The sequence below is a fragment of the Phodopus roborovskii genome, unplaced genomic scaffold (assembly GCF_943737965.1).
Source record: "Phodopus roborovskii unplaced genomic scaffold, PHOROB, whole genome shotgun sequence".
Classification (NCBI taxonomy): Eukaryota; Metazoa; Chordata; class Mammalia; order Rodentia; family Cricetidae; genus Phodopus; species Phodopus roborovskii.
Window position 1 is genome coordinate 6,632,501 of NW_026126645.1, and position 21,191 is coordinate 6,653,691.

General features: G+C 52.0%; 1 protein-coding gene and 1 long non-coding RNA gene across 3 annotated transcripts in view; one reads left to right on the top strand and one right to left on the bottom strand.

The window, feature by feature from the left end:
• Padi4 (peptidyl arginine deiminase 4) overlaps positions 1-19,381 on the bottom strand; it is a 21,686-nt gene extending 2,305 nt beyond the window's left edge. The window contains exons 1-13 of one of the 2 annotated variants that reach the window (XM_051173742.1): positions 19,243-19,381; positions 15,036-15,216; positions 13,739-13,805; positions 12,274-12,341; positions 10,875-10,992; positions 9,463-9,588; positions 8,887-9,065; positions 8,696-8,799; positions 8,399-8,510; positions 7,326-7,433; positions 3,736-3,890; positions 2,418-2,562; positions 2,169-2,271 (exon numbers count right to left, since the gene is read on the bottom strand). In XM_051173742.1, the coding sequence (XP_051029699.1) occupies positions 2,169-2,271; positions 2,418-2,562; positions 3,736-3,890; positions 7,326-7,433; positions 8,399-8,510; positions 8,696-8,799; positions 8,887-9,065; positions 9,463-9,588; positions 10,875-10,992; positions 12,274-12,341; positions 13,739-13,805; positions 15,036-15,216; positions 19,243-19,334 (1,558 nt within the window). In that variant the 5' untranslated portion in view covers positions 19,335-19,381. The remainder of the gene's footprint in view (positions 1-2,168; positions 2,272-2,417; positions 2,563-3,735; positions 3,891-7,325; positions 7,434-8,398; positions 8,511-8,695; positions 8,800-8,886; positions 9,066-9,462; positions 9,589-10,874; positions 10,993-12,273; positions 12,342-13,738; positions 13,806-15,035; positions 15,217-19,242) is intronic. The other variant, XM_051173744.1, reaches the window with a different exon arrangement.
• The window catches only part of LOC127213377 (uncharacterized), a 62,518-nt gene that overhangs the window by 2,105 nt on the left and 39,222 nt on the right, over positions 1-21,191 (top strand). The gene's annotated exons all lie outside the window — the stretch shown is intronic.

A 21,191-nucleotide genomic window follows, 5' to 3' on the forward strand; every position in this document is an offset into this window, starting at 1 on the left:
GTAGCACACTCCAGCAACAGGATTGGCACAGAGTCAAAGCAGCAAGGATGGCTGGGTGACCCCATTGAATGGCATATGACACAGACAGGGCAAAGCCCAAAGGGCACAGAAGACAAACTGCTGCTTGAGAGACTGGATCCTGGCAGTCAACCAAGCAAGCTGACAAACTCCACTCCAGTGCCAGCCCTGGATCCAGCCACACCAACTGTGGTGGCCCCAGCACCAATACAAGAGGCTGCTGTGTCAGTGTCCCCAGAAGGTGGCATTGGCCACCGGGGGAGCTGCTTGAGGAAGGCTGTTTAGGTGGGGCCTAAGGTCTGCATGGGAGCAACGAAGTGTGATTGGATCCCTGGCTCAGGGGTGGATCCATCAGAACTGGAGAAATGAGCAGAGCTCCGGTGGTCTGCGCTTTTCCAGTTCTGAAGCTTCAACCCTTGGTCTCAGAGCCTACTTATATTTGTTATTTGTAATTTTTTAAAAAAATGTGCATAGTGTCCGAGTAGGCCAGAAGAGGGCGTCAGATCCCCTGGAATGGGAGTTACAGGTAATTGGGAGCCATCATGTAAGCTCTGAGAACCAAACTCAAGTCTTCTGGAAGAGTAACAAGTGCTCTTAACTGCTGAGCCATCTCTTCAGTTCTCATATTTACTTTTCAGGTAGCCTCATGTAGCCCAGGATAGCCTCAAATTTGCCATGTAGCCAAGGGTGACCCTGAACTGGTCCTCAGCCTCTTAAGTGCTGGGATGATAGCTGTGCACTACCATATCCGGTTTACTGGTGCTAAGGATAGAATGATGAAGCTTAGCAATAACTCTACCATTTGAGCTACGCCCCCAGCCCCAGATCCTGTTGTGGAATATTCCTTTACACTGTGTGAAGATATGTCACTGTGACCGGTTTAATAAAAAGCTGACTAGCCAATGGCTAGGCAGGGTTTTCGGGGCAAAGAGAATGCTGGGAAGAAGGGAGAAAAAGCCAGCCAGACTCGGAACGAGCTGGACACACAAAATAGGATGGAGGTAAAAGTCACATGGTAGAATGTAGGTTAGTAAAAGTATGGGTTGATTTAAGTTATAAGAGCTAGTTAGAAACAAGCCTAAGCTACTGTTGAGCGTTTATAATTAATAAGAAGTGTCCGTGTTGATGGGGATGTCTTCTGTACATATGTTTCTCTTATTGGTTGATGAATAAAGCACTGTGGCCAATGAGGCAGGATGATTGGTGGGACTAGGAGACAAGGAGGATTCTGGGAAACGTAGGCAGAGTCAATCTCCATGTAGGACTCTAGAGGAGTAATAGGTCAGGACTCTTTAGTAAGATAAGACCATGTGGAAATACATAGATTAATAGAAATTGGGTTAGTAATTAAGACAGAGCTAGCCAATAAGAAGCTCAAGCCAATGGCCAACAGTATTATAATTAATGTAATATTTATGTGTTCATTTGGGACTGATGCAGCTCTGGGACCAGCCTGGTGGGAAACAATGCTCGTAACACCTTGTGGTTATTTGGGAGCTGGCAGGCAGGACAGACAAAGTCTGACTACATGATCCAGATGCTTTTAGGAAAGGGGGAGACAGGGTGGATGTCAGTGACAGAACTCATACCCACTGGTGTGTGTGAGGCCCTGAGTTTCCTTCCCAGCAACACAGAGCGGCATGGAAAGGAAAGCAAGCAAGCAAGCAGAGAGGGTGGGGCTGGTTTGCTCGACTCTGTCTAACACACTCAAACATATTTAGAAAAAACTCTTGAGTCTCAGAGGATCCATAGCCTCTGACCCTGCCTGGTGAATTTACTGAAAATATTCCATCCCACGGACTTCTCTCAACTCTTTCTCTCTGTTGCCACTGAGCCTTCTCAGTTCCCTGTCTGCAACTTTCCCTTTCGGTCCCCTCACAGCCCCTTCCATCCTGCTAACCCCTCCCTGTTCATGCCCTGCCACTTCCAGGAAGCCTTCCCTGAGCTGGACCCACTTAGGCAGCCCCAAAATACCTTTGTCGTCTTAGTAGCTCACTGGGAGCTTGGGAGCCAAGCCAAGTTCTAAGCATAGGGAGCTTGGGGGCTAAGTGGCAGAGGGACCCCTCACACAGCAGGTACACACATTTCTTTTAACCCACAGGATCTCATGCATGGAGTGGTAGAGACTATAGACAGCCACATCAACTTACTCTTGATCCCATCGAAAAGTGGTGCCTCGCCGTAGCCCTGACTCTGCTGCTCCTGAAGTAGCTGGTAGCAGGCTCTGGGGCTGGACATCAGCAGCCGAAAGCCCTGCTGGGAAACACTGGAGTCGGAAGGCAGCTTTGCCTACTACCTGGGGTTCCCAGGATGGGGGATGGGATGGCACCCTCTATCACCTTCCAGTCCCCACAGAGAAGGAGAGCTGGCTTAGAAACCAGGACAGAAGAGCTTCCCACCTGCCTGTCCGGTGCTGGGACGAAACTCAAGAACTCATCGATGTGACCCACGAAGAGCCAGTCAGAGAAGAGCCTCACAGGGGCCTGCACCTGCTGGGCGCACAGGAAGTCCTGCAGGGCCTGGTGCATGTCCCGGCTCTCGGTGCTGTCCTCAGGGATGAGAAGTTATGATAGCCATCATCATCAAAAGACACAGCGACTATTCACAAGTGACCTTGGGATCGGTGCTGACCTTCCCTCATCAAAGGAGGGTGTGTGTGTGTGTGTGGGGGGGGCATTGGATCCTCCTGTGAGATTCTAGCACCTGCCTACACCCCTTCCACCTGTATGTGATTCTGCCCAAAGGCTAGAGTGTTGCTGCTCCCATGAGCAGTGGTTCTCAACTTGTGGGTCACGACCTCTCAGGTCAAACAACCTTCTCACAGGAGTCTCCCAAGACCACCGGAAAACACAGATATTTACATGACAATTCATAACAGTAGCAAAGTTACAGTTATGCAGTAGCAATGAAATAGTTTTATGGTTGGGGGGCAAGGGTCACCACCACATGAAGAACTATGTTAAAGGGTCACAGCATTAGGAAGGTTGGGAACCACTGTGCTAGAGTGCAGCTGTGTGTGAGGAAGGTTGACTAACTAGGTTCATGGATGCAGTGGGGGGAAGTCATCCATGCTGGGGTCAGACTTTGTGGTTACCCACCCACCTGTAAGTAACCCCTCGCCCATGCTTAGTGTAAGCCCAATCCACCCCCAAGTTGGTCCTTGGATAAACAGCTACTTTGGTCAGTTGTTGGGATCTTCTCTGGGAAAGTTCACACAATGGGTGTGGCCATGGGGAACTGTCCAGAGATGGTGGACTGGCAGGGGACTCAGGCTCCTCCCACCTATGGAAGGGACCACGGAGCCTGGGCTGGCACTGGCATCTGAACACTTTAGGCTTTGTTACTGCAGCTTCCTTGGGGGGAAACTGAGGCACAGTACCTACAGGTACGTAGGATCACAGAAAGCATAGCCTGCTGACTCAGCCTAGATGCCCATGTGATGGAGAAGTATAGGCTTCAGAGCTGGTCGTGCTCACTGCCACCCCCCACTGCCCCACCCCAGCTTCTGGAACATAGTAGATGCTCAGTAAATAGTCATTGACTGAAGGCATATAAGCGGGCAGAGGTAGGCTCTGGAGGGTCCTCATCCTATGTGTGGGCTCCTCTCAATGTCTGCTGACCTCCTAGGTTTGGAGAAGGTAAGGGAGGAGCCACTGTGGCTTTTGTCACTATCCCCTACCCCAGCACATGGGTACTGGCCACTCCTCATGTTCTTACCTGGAGTAACCATTGCTCCCGATGAGAATCCTGCCCAGTGGGTATTCCTTCCCTCTGACGGTGACTGGGGGACTCACCTCCAGGTTCCCGAAGGCATCCAACCCTGTGATCTCTGTTGTGTAGGGCCCTCGGGTCACATAGCCAAAATTTGGACCCTAAGGTCAGAGGATGGTACACTGAGAATCAGAGGTACTTGTCCCCCAGTGGAAATGGTGGCTACAGGTTTAAGGTTGCTTTGGTCGCAGAAAGGAACTCTGTGGCAGCCAGAGAGGAAGCTTATGACTGAGCAGGGTGGAGGGGATGCTGGAATGAGTCAGTGACCCTCGAAAGAGACCATCACGTGTACAGCTTGGGAACAGGGGATGAGTGGAGACAGGGACTCCTTCAGCCAGTTTGAGGAGGGACAGGAGTTCAAGCCACCCTGGCCGGCACTTGATGCACAGCGTGTCCCTGTCCTGATCCTGGCCTGGAATGTGCTTTACAGAGCATCTGTGACATCTCCATGTGAGTCTTCCAGAGGTCACCCCTGTCACCCCCAGTAAGAGCTTTGTGGCTGTTGTGGCAAGTCACCACCAGGACAGTGGCTTAACAGAACACTGGTTTATCCTGAAGTTCTAAAGGGCTCAAGTCACTTGTCACAGGGGGAGTCGAAGTGTGGCCTCACAGCCATCACAGGGGCCCCAGAGGAAGAGTCTTAAAGAGAAAACGTCTTGTGCTGGAAGCTACTGCCTGTGGTGGCCTTGAACTGCCTCCCCATTGTAGCCCTTCTCTGTCTTGCTGTGGGGGAAGGGCAGGCCCAGCTGTACCTCCTTCATTTACCGGTGCCAGCAGCTGGCCTGGCTGCGGCCTTGTCATTCCATGGAATCCCAGCCGTGAGCTGAGCCCACCACCCACATCACACCCCCAGTCACATTTGCTGACACCTGCCTGGCTTCCCACTTGTCCTGCTCAGAGCACTGAAAGCCCCCCTCATCAACCTGCCCCTCATCAACCTGCCACCTCCCATGGGCCTCTCTTCCCAGGGGGACAGCCTCATCTCTCTCACAATGGCAAAATAAATCCTGCTGGCCTGGTCTCATAAAACTCAGAATGTGACCACTTCCCATAGGACCAGTCACTGCCCCTCATCCATCCTGGTCCTTTCCCACTCTGCCCTGCCCCTGAGTCTAATCTCTTCACAGCATAAAGCAGGACACACCCTCCCTGACTTAAAATGTACATAGATTCCCCCATTTCTCAGATTCTAAACTGACAATCCCACAGAGGCAAGCAGCTCAGTGATTTTGCTGTCCGCAGCATTGAGCTAGCTTTAACAGTAGTATTTTGTTTAAATTCGATTTCTTTTTTTAAAAATTTATTTAGTTTTTTTATATGGTGCCCTTTCTGCATGTTCACTTGCAGGCCAGAAGAGGGCACCAGATCCCATCATAGGTGGTTGTGAGCCATCATGTGGATACTGAGCCATCTCTCCATCCCTCTATTTTTTTATTTTTATGGATGTATATGTGTGCGTCTGCATGAGTTTATATGTGCCACATGTTTGCTGGAACCCACAGGGGATGGTAGAGGGTGTCAGATCTCTTGGAACGAGAATCGCAGGTGGCTATGATTCATGATGTGGGTGCTGAGACCCGAACCTGTGTTCTCCACAAGAGCAGCAAATGCTCTCTTAAGATGGAGAGAGCCCCAGGTATGGTGATGCACACGTTTTATCCTAGCACTTGGCAGGCAGAGGCAGGTGGATTTCGGTGAGTTCCAGACCAGCCAGGGCTACAAAGCATGACACTGTCTAAAATCAAAACAAAATAACAACAACAAAAAGACAATGGGAAGAGCCACTTCTCCAGTCCCCTATTTCTTTTTTCTTTCACATTTTTTAAAAAAATGTATACAGAATGACAAGCTCAGTCTGTATAGCCCAGAATAGCCTCCGATTTTACCTCCTGAGCACTGCACATGTGGACGTACCATGCCTGGCGATGTGAAATTTCCCAACATCTTACTGAAAGGCCAGCACATGCAGGGCCCATGCCCACCTACAGCAGTCGCAGAGCACTCACCACTGCTCACCTATAGCAATACCAGGGCCCATGGCACTGCCCACCTACAGCAGTAGCATAGCATTGAAGAATACAGCAAATAAGCCCCTTTCTTCCCCAAGTTGCTTTTGGTCAGGTTTTATCATAGCGACAGAAGCAAACTGTGATACTGGGGTGGCCCTGATAGGTCAGGAGAGGCCCTGCTGGGTAGGACTCTGACCTGAAGCCTGAGAGTCACCCAGCAGCAGAATAGGGAGGTGCGTTGCCGGCAGAGGGAATGGCACATGACATATGCCAAGGACCTGGATGAATCCCACAGGCTGGGGGCAGGGAGGGACAGGGAGATCGGTCCATGATGACACTTGTGGGAATCCTGGTGACAATTTCCCTGTTACCCTGGTTCTTTTGACATGGTGAGGGTGAACATGTTAAGCCAAGGGCCTGCTGAGACCTCCTTCCACCCAAGCCTGGATGAGGCAGAGGGGAGATTCCCGTGCTGAGGGCCTGTCTGTGTCTCCAGATGCTGGAGGTCTGGCTTGTAACGGGGAAGCTGGCCTTTGGATTATCAAAGTGGCAAGATGTAGCCACTGCAGGCCGGATGGGAACCAGAGTGGCAGGGGAATGGGAGGGCACAAAGTCTGGGCAACAGTAGGCTGTGCTCCCACTCCCAAAGGGCATGAGCTTGCTTCCACCGTTAGCCCCCACAGGGAGCCCAGCTACAGCTCAGCCACAGGCATAGGCTGTGCCAGGAAGAGGCAAAAGAAGCTGCTGATGAGACAGACATTTTCTTCCAAGCTACCGCCTCTCTCCCTGGAGTGCAAAATAACTCCTGGCTGCAAACCTTCTCTCTGCTTTGTCTGAGGATTCCAGGACCCAGTGCAGGCTAGGGTCTTCCTGGGAGGGCAGGGAGGCATCGTGGGAGGCCTGATATCTTCACACAGAGCCTCAGTTTCTACCTCTGGGAAATGGGCCCATGGATAGCATCTCTAATGGTTGTCACATGAAATGAGTCAGCGCCCTGGCTGGGAGCGCACGGGCTCAGTAAACATACTACTATTTTTTTATGTATGGTGGTGATGACCTGGGCTAAGCTGGCATCCATCTGCCAGGCCAGGCCAGGCTAGTGTGACTCACCAACACGTCACTTCCCGATCCCGAATGTGTTGACTGTGGCTAATAAAGCCCCTGCTGACCCTGAAGCCCCAACACAGTTCCAGGGGAGCCCCCGAAGGACAAACCATGCCCAAGAGATGGAACTTCTGCTGTGAGGCAAAATCACTCTTAGGTAGACCAGGCTGCCCCTCACAAGGTAATTCTAAGGACCAGCTGAGCTCATTCATGACTAGGCTCTGAGAAATCAGATCTTATCAGGATAATGGCTGAAACAGCCAGCTCAACCCCTTGAGTCCCGCTGGAGCAGGAAGTCAGCTTTGCAGACCAGGCTGTTCAGGGGCAAGGGGTGGCCTAGGGAGAGGCAGGTTGGGGAGGGAGGGGCCTCAAGGCCAGGGGCACTGGGTGGCTGGGTCTCGGCCAGGCCTACAGGGTTCCTACCATGACTCGTTTGATGGGGAAGTCCTTCAGGCCTCTGTCCCTCGGGGAGTCAAAGACCACAGGTAGCGTCTTGTGGGGAGCCTGGATGTAGCCAATCTCCATTTCATCCTGGAGGGATGCAGAGAGGCTGTTGTATGTGCCACAAAGTCCTGTGCCTGATGCAGTGTGGACCCACCCTACCTGCTAACCATTGCCATCAAGAACAAACTCTGTGGGTCACCTGAGCGAGAGGCTGCAGACCTATGTCCTGCACAGCCTGCTGGGAAAATGAATAGGACAGAGGCCCTGATTCGGGTGGTGGGGAACCCTGAACTGTGGTTGGGATACATGACTGAGCCTTGTCCTTGAGGACAGTGAGTTTCAGTGTTGGGGTGATTAGAGGATGCTGGGGGACCCAGAGAGCTCCCAGTATCACTGGGATAGGCGGAGGCTTCAGTGGGAAGGATGTTGACTGAGCCCGGGTGAGAGCAGCCTTCTTGGTCTCACAGAAGCAGGCAGGAGGCCCAGCTGGCACTCTAGGTGGGTATCCAAGTTTCCAGAAAGGAATCTAGTGAGGACCTTGCCCCTCTAGCAGGCAGCTGTGAAGAGTGCGAGAGGCAGTCAGTATATGTTACAAGATGGAAACCTTGGCTAGTTCCTTCCCTTCGGGTGAAAGATGGCGACCTGTCTGCAGCTTCCCAGGGATCAGCCTACACCACAGAGGTGGATGGCAAGAGTTGGACTTAGCAGACAGGGAGAGAGATGCAGCCACCCCTGGAGGGATGGCATACACGCAGGGGCAGCCTCCATGCTGGCTTTTGATGCGCATGACTGGGATGTGGGTGAAGAGGAGAGATGGGCGGAAGGCGCCAGGGGAGAATCGGGGGATGGGCGTGGAGATGGGGTGGGACGGACACAGTGCTTCGCAGTGTATATCAGATGAACTCTCAGCTTGAGCCCCCTGATGTGAGGCTTTCTGAGGCGCCTTCCTCCCTGTCCGTCCCAGGAAGGATGGTCCCCCAGGCTCTAGGCTGTACCTCAGGAGCCCAAGGCTGGCGTCTGTCTCTTGGCCTCAGGTGGACAGAACCACGTACCTGCATCCACTGGTCATCCAAATTCTCCTCCTCTGGGCACACAGTCAGCTTGCATTTGGCTTTCTTGGTCAGAGCAGCCAGTGACTTTAGGAAGTCTTCGTTTTCAGGAATCCTACGGACATTAGCCCCCATGACCTCAGAGGAGTGACTCTCAACAGTTTGTTCCTCTCTCCATGGTCCTGAGCAAATTATGGCGTCCAGCATCTGAGGGCCTGGAGTTTGTTTTTCCATTCCTAGCAAACATAGCACCCAGAATTCTGTGCTCTCCAGGGTGTACCCAGTCTCCTAGAGCCTCACCTGCACACATACACCTCCTGGGGGGGCTGAGTGTTGGGGGTCATGATCCAGGGCGCCACACGAAATGTCACACTGTCTTGGAACACAAGGGCCTCAGGGAGATCCTGGAGGCGAGAGATGAGAAGAAATGTCACGGTAAGCAGAGTCCCCCTGCTTCCCCTCCCCCACCCCACCCCTAGGCTGAGGCCTACTGGGTTAGATTTGTCCAGCAGGGACACAGTGATGGGAATGAGCCCCTGGAAGTCAGCGTCGGGAAAGGCAAGACCCTCCACGTAGAAGTCTGTGCTGTGCTGGCCGCCTGGCAGCTCCAGGCGGTGTGAGAACTGTTGTGGTCCCAGGACCACCTTGTACCTGGACGGCAGCTTGCCCCCTAGACAGAGGCAAAGTATGCTTAGGCCTAGCATGCCTCTGTGGCTCGGATTTCTTCTCCTCGGTGCTGAGATGCTCGGGTCCCTGTGGGTCACTACTCAAGGGCCCCTGGTGGTGTTTCGGGGGAAAATCATCAAAGTTCCAGTTGGGGGCCTTGTTTCCCTGACTAGAGGGGTCCAGGAAGGGCCAGCTGGGACATGGCATCTATTGACCTTGCCTCAAGTCACCTCATCTGGAGGCAGAGGACAGAGGCCTGGGCCTGGCACTCACAACCAAGCATACCACGCTGCAAAGGAACGACTTGCCCAAGGGGAGTGGTACAGGGCAGTGCCCCATCTGGTGGAGGCAGGAAAGGAACACATCATCAGAGGTGGCAAGGGAAGGTCAGGCCGACTCACGTGTGGCCCGGAACACCCTCACTTTGTCCATCTTGGCCTTGGCCACGTGCAGCACCAGCTGATACTTGGAAAAGAAGTCTTTGGGAGTCTTCGTGCTTAGGGTCATTGGGGACATGTCCTGCAGGTCTGAAACAAGAACTGTGTGGCTGGGGACTGCAGCATCCCCAGTGTCCATCTCCCTTCAGCCGCCTCCTAGTGGAGCCCACACTCTCCCACACCCTGCCTCAAATCCTGACTGCTACTTGTTGGGAAATTTGAGTACTTGTCCCTTACAGCTCTCTTCTCCGCACCCAGATGTAGAACTTCCCTGCAAACAAGGTTGAACAAACAAGGTTGTTTTCAAAACTTTCCGGTGTGCAGTGCCCGTGCCTTGACCCCAGGTGTGGGTGGTGTGTGACTTCCTCCTATGCTTAGCCCATCCCCTGGCTTGGGTATATAAGCCCATTACTCTCTGTAATAATCAGTGGCAGCAGCTTCTTCTTCACTTCTCGTGATGGTCTGTTAAGTGTTTCAATCCCGACACCCTCGGCCAAGCTCGGTGCACTGGCTGTGCGGGCACGGCACTACTGAGTAGCTGTGTGACTTAGACAAGCTTGACTTCTTGTCTTGATTTCTTTCTTTCTTTCTTTTAAGATTTATTTATTATATGTACAGTGATCTGCCTGCATGCCTGCCTCTAGGCCAGAAGAGGGCATCAGATCATATTATGGATGGTTGTGAGCCACCATGTGGTTGTTGGGAATTGAATTAAGGACCTCTGGAAGAGCAGCCAGTGCTCTTAACCTCTGAGCCATCTCTCTAGCCTTTTTTTTTTTTTTTAACTTCTTAACTTCTCTGTCCCTCAGTTTCCCCACCCCTTAGGCACTGGGGTCTTGTGCAATATTTGGGGACTAGCACCCTTTGTTTGTTTGTTTTTGTTTTTTTGAGACAGGGTTTCTCTGTGGCTTTGGAAGCTGTCCTGGAACTAGCTCTTATAGACCAGGCTGGTCTCGAACTCACAGAGATCTGCTTGCCCCTGCCTCCCAAGTGCTGGGACTAAAGGTGTGCTCCACTACCGCCCAGCCCAGCACCACTTTCTTAATTAATTTGGGCCCCATGTCTGAGTCAAACCCAGGCGTGTAGACTGGATGGAGCCAGCTTGGAAAGCAGAGCATCTTGGGGCATCAGGAGCCCATGCTGGTCTCTTCTGACTGCTGTGCGACTTTGGCAGATCACTTACTCTCTTGGGACACCTTCATTCCTTCCCCTGTAACATGGGCACGCTAGCACAAGCATGCTGTCACAAAACCCAGATTCAGGGCGACGTTACAAAACCCCATGGGCAAATGAGCCTTGTAGACCAGTAGAGCTCTTGTTCTGGGAGCTGGCCATGGCTTTTGTCCCCAGAGTTGGCTGCAGCCTTTGTTCTTTACCTTTGTTGTCCAAGACCTTGTCATCCTCAAAGTCCATTCTGGAGGACATGGGGTTCTCTTTGTCACAGTTTACCAACAGGATGGCACCTTGGCCACACGGGCCCCAGGTCCAGGTGCTCTGGGAATATCAGAAGGGTGGAAGACATTGTTGGGAACTCTCTCCGATCCCATCAGCCCTTGGGAGACAAGTGGCTGGGTTTCTCTCCCTCACACTTTGTCTATATCGCTCATCCAGCAATCCATGGGCCCAAAGAGTGGGTTTTTGGTGGCTTGAAATATAATCAAGCCCATATGTGATTCATCAGTATTTATGGTTTCTTTAAAAGGCATCTACTGTAGCCAAGGCTAGCTTCAATTTCTAATCCTCCTGTCCCCACTTCTGAGAGCTGAGATTACAGGCCTGTACCACCACACCCAGTCTGTGTGGTGCTGGGCATCGAACCCAGGACTTTGTGTATGTTAGGCAAGTACTCTACCAACTAAGCTACATCCCAGCCTCAATTCATCCATTCTTAAAAAGGAGCCTAATAGTAAAATATACTTTAAAAGCCTTTTAAAAAAAATATCAAGATTCCCATCCACCCTGCTACTCTTACGTGGCCACAAGTCACTCCTGCCCGATGTGTGAGTGCTACTCTTGGTACCAGGCACCATCTGCCCAATGGTGAACCAGCACGGGGTGGCCTAGCCTGTAGAGATCTATTACAACATGGCAGCCTATACAATACTGGGTAAATTGCAATGCTAGGCAGGTACTATAAACCACACTCTTCCCCTTCCCCTACTAATGATGGACCCCACAAAGGGGTCCACCATTTGAAACCTGCCAAAGTGTATACTAGCCACCAAGACGAAGTCATGCAAGCAGTTCTGAAGTTCCAAGGATGCCCAAATTCACCCACATACTCTGGGATAATAGTAGTCCCCTTCGTTACCCTAAGAAACCATCTTTCTGCAACACACACTCCCCGCCATGCCTCACTTCTCCCTCCACCCTTGTCTCTCTTTCCGTCTCCATCACTCACTACCACTCACCCCATGGATCCATGGGAAACTCTTCCATCAGTCTAATGACTTTAATAAGTCTGGGGAGCATTTCTGAGCCACAGCCAAGATTCATCTATGCACTTTTCCCCCTATTACCTGGGTGACCGTAGAGATTCCAGCTTGTAGGCTAACAGCATTTCTGAACCCATAATTGGTTGTAAACATGATTTTGTAAAAGAGATGAAATATGCATAAGCCAAAAGGTTACCAGTAATTTTCTGGTAAGGGTTGTCCCTTACAAGTTAACATGAGATGTTGGCGAGGTGCCGCTATTCAGTTTGATACCACCAGGGGGCACAATAGGCGAGCACCATGACCCTAAAGCATGTATTGATGGACGTTTGAGCCTTACCTGATCCTTCTTAGTCCTGGCTGACTTCTTTTTGCCAGTGCGGGTGACATCTGTGCTCAGGGAGATCTCTGAAATCAGCGTAAGAGGGGAAAGTTGGTGAGTGTGAACCATGAAGCTCTCAAACTGGCCCTGACAGACAGGTCGGCCCCAAGGTTGAGAGCCTCTTTATTTCTTCAGAGGAAGGCATTCCATGCTTTTGTCCTTAAGAAGCCACACTACAATTCAGAGCACTTCCAATCACTCTGTCTTCCTCTGGAGCCATGAGTGAGATGCCAAAACAATTGCTAGCCATCCCAGTGGAGCCTCCACACCCATGCCAGGTGACCTTGCCAAGTTCTCCAAGAACTGGGGTTCCCCAAGCCTCAACCCAGCATCTTCAACTGTTCTTATGCATGTGTGTCTGTGTCAGATCCTCTATTGGATCATGCTCTTAACCACTGAGCCATCTCTCCAGCCATACTAACAAGCTCCATTTAAAGATGAATATTAAAGAAATATAAGTAAAGGGCGGGAGAGATGGCTCATTGGTTAAGAACCCCGAGGACCTTCCAGAGGACCCAGGTTCAAGTCCCAGCACCCACATGGCTGCTCACAACTGTCTGTAACCCCAGTTCCAGGGGATCTGACACTCATGGCAAAAACATTAATGCATGTTTAAAAAAAAAGAAATACAAGTACATATGCATAAATGGGTTATTGGTGTGATAAAAATGAAACAAATAATGGAATTTGGGGAACATAGAATTATCTGCTACCAAAAGATACACACACACACACACACACACACACATCATTATAAAGGTATAGAGACTTGTGCACAGAATCCAGGCACCTACTTCCTAGCCTGAGAAACCAGTATTACTCTGTAATGGGAATCTTCTCCTGCACTTACATTAACTGACTATCATCAGAGTTCTATGTAGCTGGAAACTCATCTGTAGCTGAGGGTGACCTTGAGCCTCTGATCCTTCTGCCTCTACCTCTCAGGGGTTGGAATACAGATGTGCACCCCACAGCTGGTTTGTGCAGTACTGGGGATTGAACCTGGGGCTTCATGCTACCTAGGAAACACTCTACCCCCGTTCCTGGCCCCCTATCTGTGTTTCTTTGTGTTCACTCTCTGGGGAAGGGATATTTATGAGTAACCAGGTGTGTGGCCAGCTAGAAATGATCATTTTTCTTCGCTTGCTCTAAAATAAGATCTAGTCATGTTGTGTTTTGGAAAGATGTCTGCTGGGTGATGATGTGTTGTGTGGAGACAGAAGGCAGCTCTATGGTTCCTCCTTCCTCCTTTCCTCCCTCCCTCTCTTCCCCTCCCTTTCTTCCTTTTTGAGACCTGATCTTAATATTTAGACTTGGCTGGCCTTGAACTCACAGAGTTCTGCCTGCCTCTGCCTCTAAGTGCTAGGATTAAAGGTGTGAGCCATTGGCAGCTCTTTGGCTTTGGACCCTGATCATCACTTACCCACCCCAGTGAGGTAGAGCAGGGCTTGGATCGGTGGGGTCTTGGGTCTATAATATGAAATTCGAACCTGTAAGACCATAACAAACCATTCATGACTCCTCTTAGTCATTCAACAAACACAGTCTGAGCTCTGCTGTGTGCTGGCTTAATCCAGTTCAACTCAGGGTCCCAAGGGAGTCCAGAAATGGAGGGATCCACTGAGCCCTGAGAAAGGGGGTGAGGGGAGATTTGGTGTTTATTGGCTGTCAACTTGACACAATATAAAGTTATCTGAAAGGAGGAAACCTCGATTGAGAACATGCCTTATTGAGAAAGTTCTGGCTGTAGGGCAGTTTTTAAAATTAGTGATTGGTGGGGGAAGCCCAGCCCATTTTGAGTAGGGCCATCCCATCCCTGGGCTGGTGGTCCTGGCTTCTATAAGAAAGCAGGCTAAACAAGCCAGTAAGCAGCTCCCCTCCATGGCCTCTAAGTCATCTCCTGCCTCCAGGATCCTGTCCTGTTGAGTTCCTGTCTTGGCGTCCATTTATGATGAACAGCAATGTGGATGTGTGAGCTAAATAAACCCTTTCCTTCTCGACTTGTTTTGGTCATGGTGTTTTATCACAGCAATAGAAACCCTGACTGGGACAATGTGTAGCTTGAGACGTTCTCAGAAGGGGAGTAGGGGGTCAGCAGCTGGAAATGAGGTTCAAGAGGCACAAGAGGAAAAGAAAGCAAGCGGTAGCTCGTGCAAACAGGGAGGCTGGGGGTGGGTTGTGTGTGTGCGCGGCGGGGTTGGGGGAGTGGGAAGGGTCGTGTGTGCATGTGGGGGGGTAGGGGAAGGAGCAGGAGGATGGGTAGTGTGGGAGGGGTGGGTTGATTGTGTGTGGGGGTGGATGGGAGGGAGGGGGACCATGTGGGGGGTGAGGAGGAGGTGGGTAGGTGGGTTGTGGGGGGTGGGGGAAGGGGTGAGGGTTGGGTCATGTGTAGGTGGGGGTAGAGGAGGGAGTTGGGGGTGTAACTCAGTGGTAAAGGGTGCGCAGCATCATGAAGCTCTGGGCTCAGCCTGGTCCCTCCTCCTAACAAAACCAGGAATGAACAAGAAAATAAAATCCCAGAGAGAGGAATCTGATTGGCCCAGCGGCAGGGAGGGCATTTTTGGGAGTGGGAAACCCCATCCCACCTCCCAGGCCCCAACCCACTCCCTAACCCCCCTTCAGCCCACACACCTCAACCCCCGCCCCCACCCTTAGACCTCTACCCTAGCCCACCCTGCCCCACCCAGCAGGTCCCTCCCCACCGCAGTCATCACACCCACCTTTTGGTCATCTGTGCTGCTGCTGGCTGCTTTGACCTGTAGGGTCACCTCCAGCTCCGGGTCCAGAGGCCATTTGGAGGCACCAGCGGTGCTCTTCTTGGCTGGAGGACTGTGGGCAACATCTATGACCACTCCTGGGGAGGCTGTGATGCCAAAGGACGTGCAGTCCTTAGGAGCAGAGCTGTGGAGTGACAGGGACCGGCAGAGGCTCTAGTGATGAGAGGGACTGGCCCACCACGATACCGGTCCCAGCAGTCTCCCTTTCCCCGGCAGGAAAAATCACAGGCCACCACTGGGCTTGCTCTGGCCAGAGAGTAAATATGGCATGGTTGCCAGGAGGAAATGAGAAAACAGAAAGGGGGTCCTCTGACTGGAGGCCTTACACTTGAACTAGAGAGACAGCGGCAGGAAGTGTATCAAAGGCACCTCGTACACACCCATAGAGCAGTGTGCACACAGGGGACCTTCAACAGTGGGCATACCAAGAGCTGTGTGAACATAAAGAATCGTATACAGGGGGCTGGAGAGATGGCTCAAAAAATGTCCCCAAACAAAAGCCCCATAACAACAACCACCAAAACAAACTCACACAGGTTTCTGGACTTGTGACAGAACAAATAATCCTTCCTTCCTTCCTTCCTTCCTTCCTTCCTTCCTTCCTTCCTTCCTTCCTCCTTTCTCTCTCTCTCTCTCTCTCTCTCTCTCTCTCTCTCTCTCTCTCTTTCTCTCTCTCTCTGTCTTTCTTTGAGACAAGGTCTCACTATATAGTCCTGACTGTCATGGAACTTGATATGTAGACCACGCTGGCCTGGAACCAGCAGAGGCCTGCTTCTGCCTCCTGAGTGCTAGGATTAAAGGTGTGTGCCAGCACACTGGCAGGCAGAGCAGGTAGACATTTTTGAGGATCGCCCTTGTACAAAACAAACATGAATTTGAGAGGGAGTAGGTGAGGGGACAGGAGTAGCATTGGAGGCCAGAGAGGGAGGGGAGGAATGAGGTTAGTACGGTAGTCGTGATGAATTCAACCCTCAAAATAAAAATTATAAAAGTTTTTGGGAGCCAGGCTGACCCGGGGCTTTCTCAGAGGTCTTGATGAAAGGACAAAGGGAACTTCAGTTCTGGGTCCTTGCTCAGGGGTGGACTTGGCAAGAAGGTCCATCTGGGGCTGGGACCAGGGCCTTGAAGGAGTTAAGGTTTCAGTTCCTGGGAACCTGCTTCTTTCCCCGGGAGGGAAGAGACTGGAGTTATCCACCCCAGGGCTACTCTGTGCTGGGTCTGTGATGAGATAGACTATGTTCCCTTTGTGCAACATTGCTTGACTAGCTAGCTTCCTGTAGCTTTCTGTTGTCTCTGCCCCTCCTCCCTGTAAACGGATTAGAGGGCGCTCCAGTTCCCAATAAACTCTTGGTACAAACCATTAACTCAGGCAAGATCTGCTCTCAACATCCCTATCTTTATTTTCTCATCTCCAGTCCTCCCTCTTGGGACCCTGCCACTGGAGAAGGATCCACTGCCAGTCCAGGTCAGAGAAACTCTGGACTGTCTCCAGGGATACACTTTCCCTGTAGACATTCTTCAGGGACCTGCCACAGCCAAGGTGTGGTCCTAGGCACAGGAACGGCTGCCTCAACCTCCCCTGGAAACAGGAAGAGAGCTTCCCAGACTCCATCCTCAGTCCTGCTGCTGCAGACTTGGAACCCAGTGGACTGAGTTTCCTCTTGTCCCCAGGGTGCTCTGTGCACCCTCAGGCATGAGAACCGCACCCAGGAAGCTGCTGATAGGCAGCCTCTGAGTTACCCAACTGAGCGGAAGCTGAGGGACCCAGAACCCAGGCTCAACCAGGCACAAATGAAGCTGGTGGCTGAGAAAAGCTGTTGTTGTTGTTGTTATTATTATTACTAGTTTATGAGGTGTGTGTTTCATTTCAAAGTCAACAGAACCTGCTGGACGGGGGAAGAGCAACGCCCAGGTTTCTTTCTCAAGCGACTCTGAGTGATGAAGCTGGGGCAGGGAGCAGTTGCCGGCTTGGGTCAGCAGTACTTGGGGGCAAGAGCACAGGTAATGGGGAACCAGTGTGGGTTGTAGAGGAAGGAAGGGACAGAGACCCCTTCTTGTGCTCAACTTCCTTTTGCTCACTCAGCGAATCAGAACACCACTATGTGAGGCCGGGCCCTCCCTGTGTGCACATTCAAATGTGCAAACACACACACACACACACACACACACACACACACACACACGAGTAATTATTTGCCTAATCCATAACAGTCACTCCCAGCATGGGCCTGTGGTCCCAAATAGCGACACAATTCAACGCCACTCATCTCAAATCACATGTGCCTCTGTTTGTCCCCTCAACACAAGTAAGAAGGCGTCCTCACCTGATTCCCATGCTTATGGGGTCAGAAAGCAGAATGCTATCACGAGGCCCTACTGGGCTACAGGGGCCAGTGTGTCTGCTTTAGCCAGCAGCCTGGGCTAAGGGTTGGCTCTGACACTACTGCCTGCTAGGAGCAGTTAAAACGATCTATCTATCTATCTATCTATCTATCTATCTATCTATCTATCTGATTTTAGTCATGGTCCTGTAAAGACACAAGGACCTGAGTTTGATCCCCAGAACCCATGTATAAAAGCTAAGCATGGATCTGGGCATGGTGGCACATGCCTTTAATCCCAGCACTTGGGAGGCAGAGGCAGGCAGACAGATCTCTGAGTTCAAAGCCAGCCTGGTCTACAGCATGAGTTCCTGGACAGCCAGAGCTATACAGAGAAACCCTGTCTCAAAGAAGCAAAGACACCAGCCAGCCCATCACTCTTTATGGCCATCCCATGACCTGACCCTGACATCTCATGCCTCCTCCCTCATCCGCCGTAGCCCATTCTCACACAGCAACCAGTGTTTGGGTTTAACCAAGTGTACACATGGTATTCCATTGCCCATACCTCCGTGGCAGTCCACGGCAAACCATGCCTTAAGAGCGGAAGTCCTAACAGTGCCCCACCCAAGCTGCACAGGATGCCGCCCCTGCCCAGGGCACCCCTCCCATTCTTATCTTGCCCCTCCTCCTACTGACTGGGCATGCCCCTGCCTCAGGTCCTTTGAACCAGCTATATTGACTCTTGCCAGTGAACAGACAAACATCCACATTGTCAACACCCCTGTCTAATCAAATGTCACTGTTCTGATCTCCCCATTGGAAAACAGCAATCAGAATTAGTCATACAGTTCAGTGGGTAAAGGCGCTTGCTGCCAAGCCTAATGAGGTGAATTCCATCCCCAGAACTCACATGGTGAGAGGAGAGATCCAACTATCACAAGTTGTCCTCTAACCTCTGAACACAGAGCCTGAGGAATGATGCTCCTCCACACACCTGAATCTACAACCACGTATACACGGTCAGACATGTACAAAAGAACTACCATGACCTTGACCAAGGTATGGCTAGCCTTGGATCATTCCAATGGCACTGGGCTAGCTCTGGCCCCTGTCATCTCTGCACCCATATTGGAGCAGCTCATCCTCTGATGACACCAGGCTTTCTTCTGCCTGGGTCCCTAGCCTCTCCCTGATAGCCTGGGGACCCCCGAGACCCCGAGACCCTGCTGTTGGGATCAATCAGCTTCTGACTGGGCACTTTCCAGAGACTTTTATGGACATCACTGGGGCCACAGCTCTGTGGGATCAAGCTGCATTAATTCCCACATGAAAGGTAACACCAGACTCTACCCTGAGGCTTCTTCCACTGTCCTGTGTGACCTAGAACCTGGCAAAGGTCTCAATGCTCAGTAGCCTATATTTGATGAAGGAACAAGGGAATGGAAGAATGGACAGGTGAGTAACTGGGGATATGGCCGGTACTGTGCCGGGTATCTAATACACAGCACTGTGGATTACCTAACAAATAGCTCCTTGGAGTACTTAACAGTGTGCAATTGTCACACTTAATTTATTCTTCACTGGGTAGGGAAATTGAAGCTCCGTTGCTCTAGCCCATTAGCCTCTCCTCCGCCAGCCTACAGCAAGCAGAGCTTGGCAGAGGATACCTCACCGAGAACCAACTGTGCTGAGTCCCCCACCTCGGCTTATCTCCTTAGCAGATCTCTTACCCAGAGCCTGATCCCCGCCAGCAGCAGCGTCCTCTGGCCCCTGCTGGCACTGCCCATCTGCCCCACCCTCACAGACTCTGGAGCTGTTCCTCTTACCCACAGACATCCAGCGGCGTCGAGATGCCCACCACACACACAGCATGGGTGGACTGCTCAGGGGCCACATGGATCACCGTGCCCTGGGCCATCCTCGGGCAGCAGGCAGCAGGAAACCCCTGGGCTGGTTCCTTTATAGTAGCAGATGAGGCCATGAGTCAGCACCTGCCCTGCCCTGGAGGCCCAACCCCTCTCCACTCAGGTGCCCCAGTGGGCTGCAGAGCCTCCTCTACCCCGGGACATCCAGGACCCCCAGGTGGGTGTCCACAGTGGGCTTGGCAACAGCAGAAGAGTCAAGCGCCCTGAAGCCTGGGAGGGAAGAGCACAGCCCGTGCCCTTCACCACCCCTGCCTGGGCCAGGGCTGGATAGTCTTGCCAAGCATGCTTAACAGGGCATGGGAAAGAAGGACAGCAAGGCAGGGGGATGCTAAGCCAGAGGTCATGCCGGATGTGGCTGAGTCTCCCCAGGGTCTTCTCCTCTGGACCCCGCTCTCTGCTGTTACAGGAACACTTCTCCCAGGACAGTCTATGAAGCATGTGCTTTTATGGTCCCCTCCCCCATCTCCTCCTGGAAGCAGCTCTGAGGTCAGCACACATTATCACACCCACTTTCCTGAGGGAGAAACTGAGGCACAGGGAGGCATCACGGTCAGTCAGGGTTTGAATAGAGGCGTCACCCCAGGGTAGGGCCTTTATTAGCAGCCTGCCCCAGTGACGTGGTCTTTTTAGACTTTAGCACAGCGGCTTCTCTCTGCAACACCAAGCGTCCAAGGGCAGGTGACTGCTAGCCCATTTTATAGATGGGGAAAATTGAGGCACAGGGAGGGAAATGACACTTGTCCTGGGGGCTATGGATTGCCTGTGGCAGGGCTGGGAGGGGAAACCGAGTTGCCTGACATGGAAGTGAAGTTTGCTGTATACCCTGGGTGTCTGCCTCTAGGGGTCTCCCTCATGAGACCAGATGGTGCCGATGTGGGAACAACACTTGGTGCCAGGTCTGTCTGCTAATGGGGTAAACGGGTGGGGGGGGGGGACAAGTCCCAACATGAAGTGCCCGGAGAAGCTGTGTCCCGGCAGCTGCAGCGTGCAGGGTGTTTGGGGTGAGGGAGCTGTGGAACTGGGGTTCTCATCTTCTCCTTTGGCTTCGAATCAAAGACTTTGCCTCACGAAGGGTGAGCTGGCTGCAGGATCAGACAGACGGGAGCACACAGCCTCCTTGCCAGAGTCCCCAGAGCTGGGGGGAGGCCACTGGGGCCCTGAGAGGCCAAGAAAGGCTCCCAGGTGCAGCAATCTCCAAACCGGAGCTAGGACCCGGGTCACTTCCTGTCCTCTGGAGTATTCCGCCCTGCCCGATACTCTACATGACCTTGCTCACAGGAGACCCAAAATAAGCCCAGTGTCTCAGGCTGGTCATGTGGTCATGTGATTAGGAGTCTGTGTTTCTAACGTTTCTAACAGCAGGAGGGAGCCCTCATTCTATACTTGGAGAAAATGAGCACAGAGAGGATATTGATAGACCCACTGTCACACAGCAAGTTGGTGGGAGGGCAAGTCTCTCCTGGAATAGCTTCCGTGCTTTGCCCTTCTCTCTCTCTCTCTCTCTCTCTCTCTCTCTCTTTCTCAGAGCTGATGACAATGTGCATATTTGGTGTTTCCTAGGAAGAGCCAGCACAGCTACAGTATAATGACACTGCCTGAATCAGTTCTGTCCTTCCATCATATGAGTCCTGGGGACCCAACTCAGATCGCTGGGCTTTGTGGTAAACACCTGTTGAACTGTCTCCCTGATCCTCAACTTGATTTTCGAGAGACAGGTTCTCTCATTGGTCAGAACCTACTGAGTGTGCTCTGCAGGCTTCTGGGGAGTCCCAGAATGTCTCTCTGCCTCCTCAGTGCCTGGATTCAAGCGTGGGCCTCCACCCCTGCCTGGCCTCGTGCACATGTCTGTC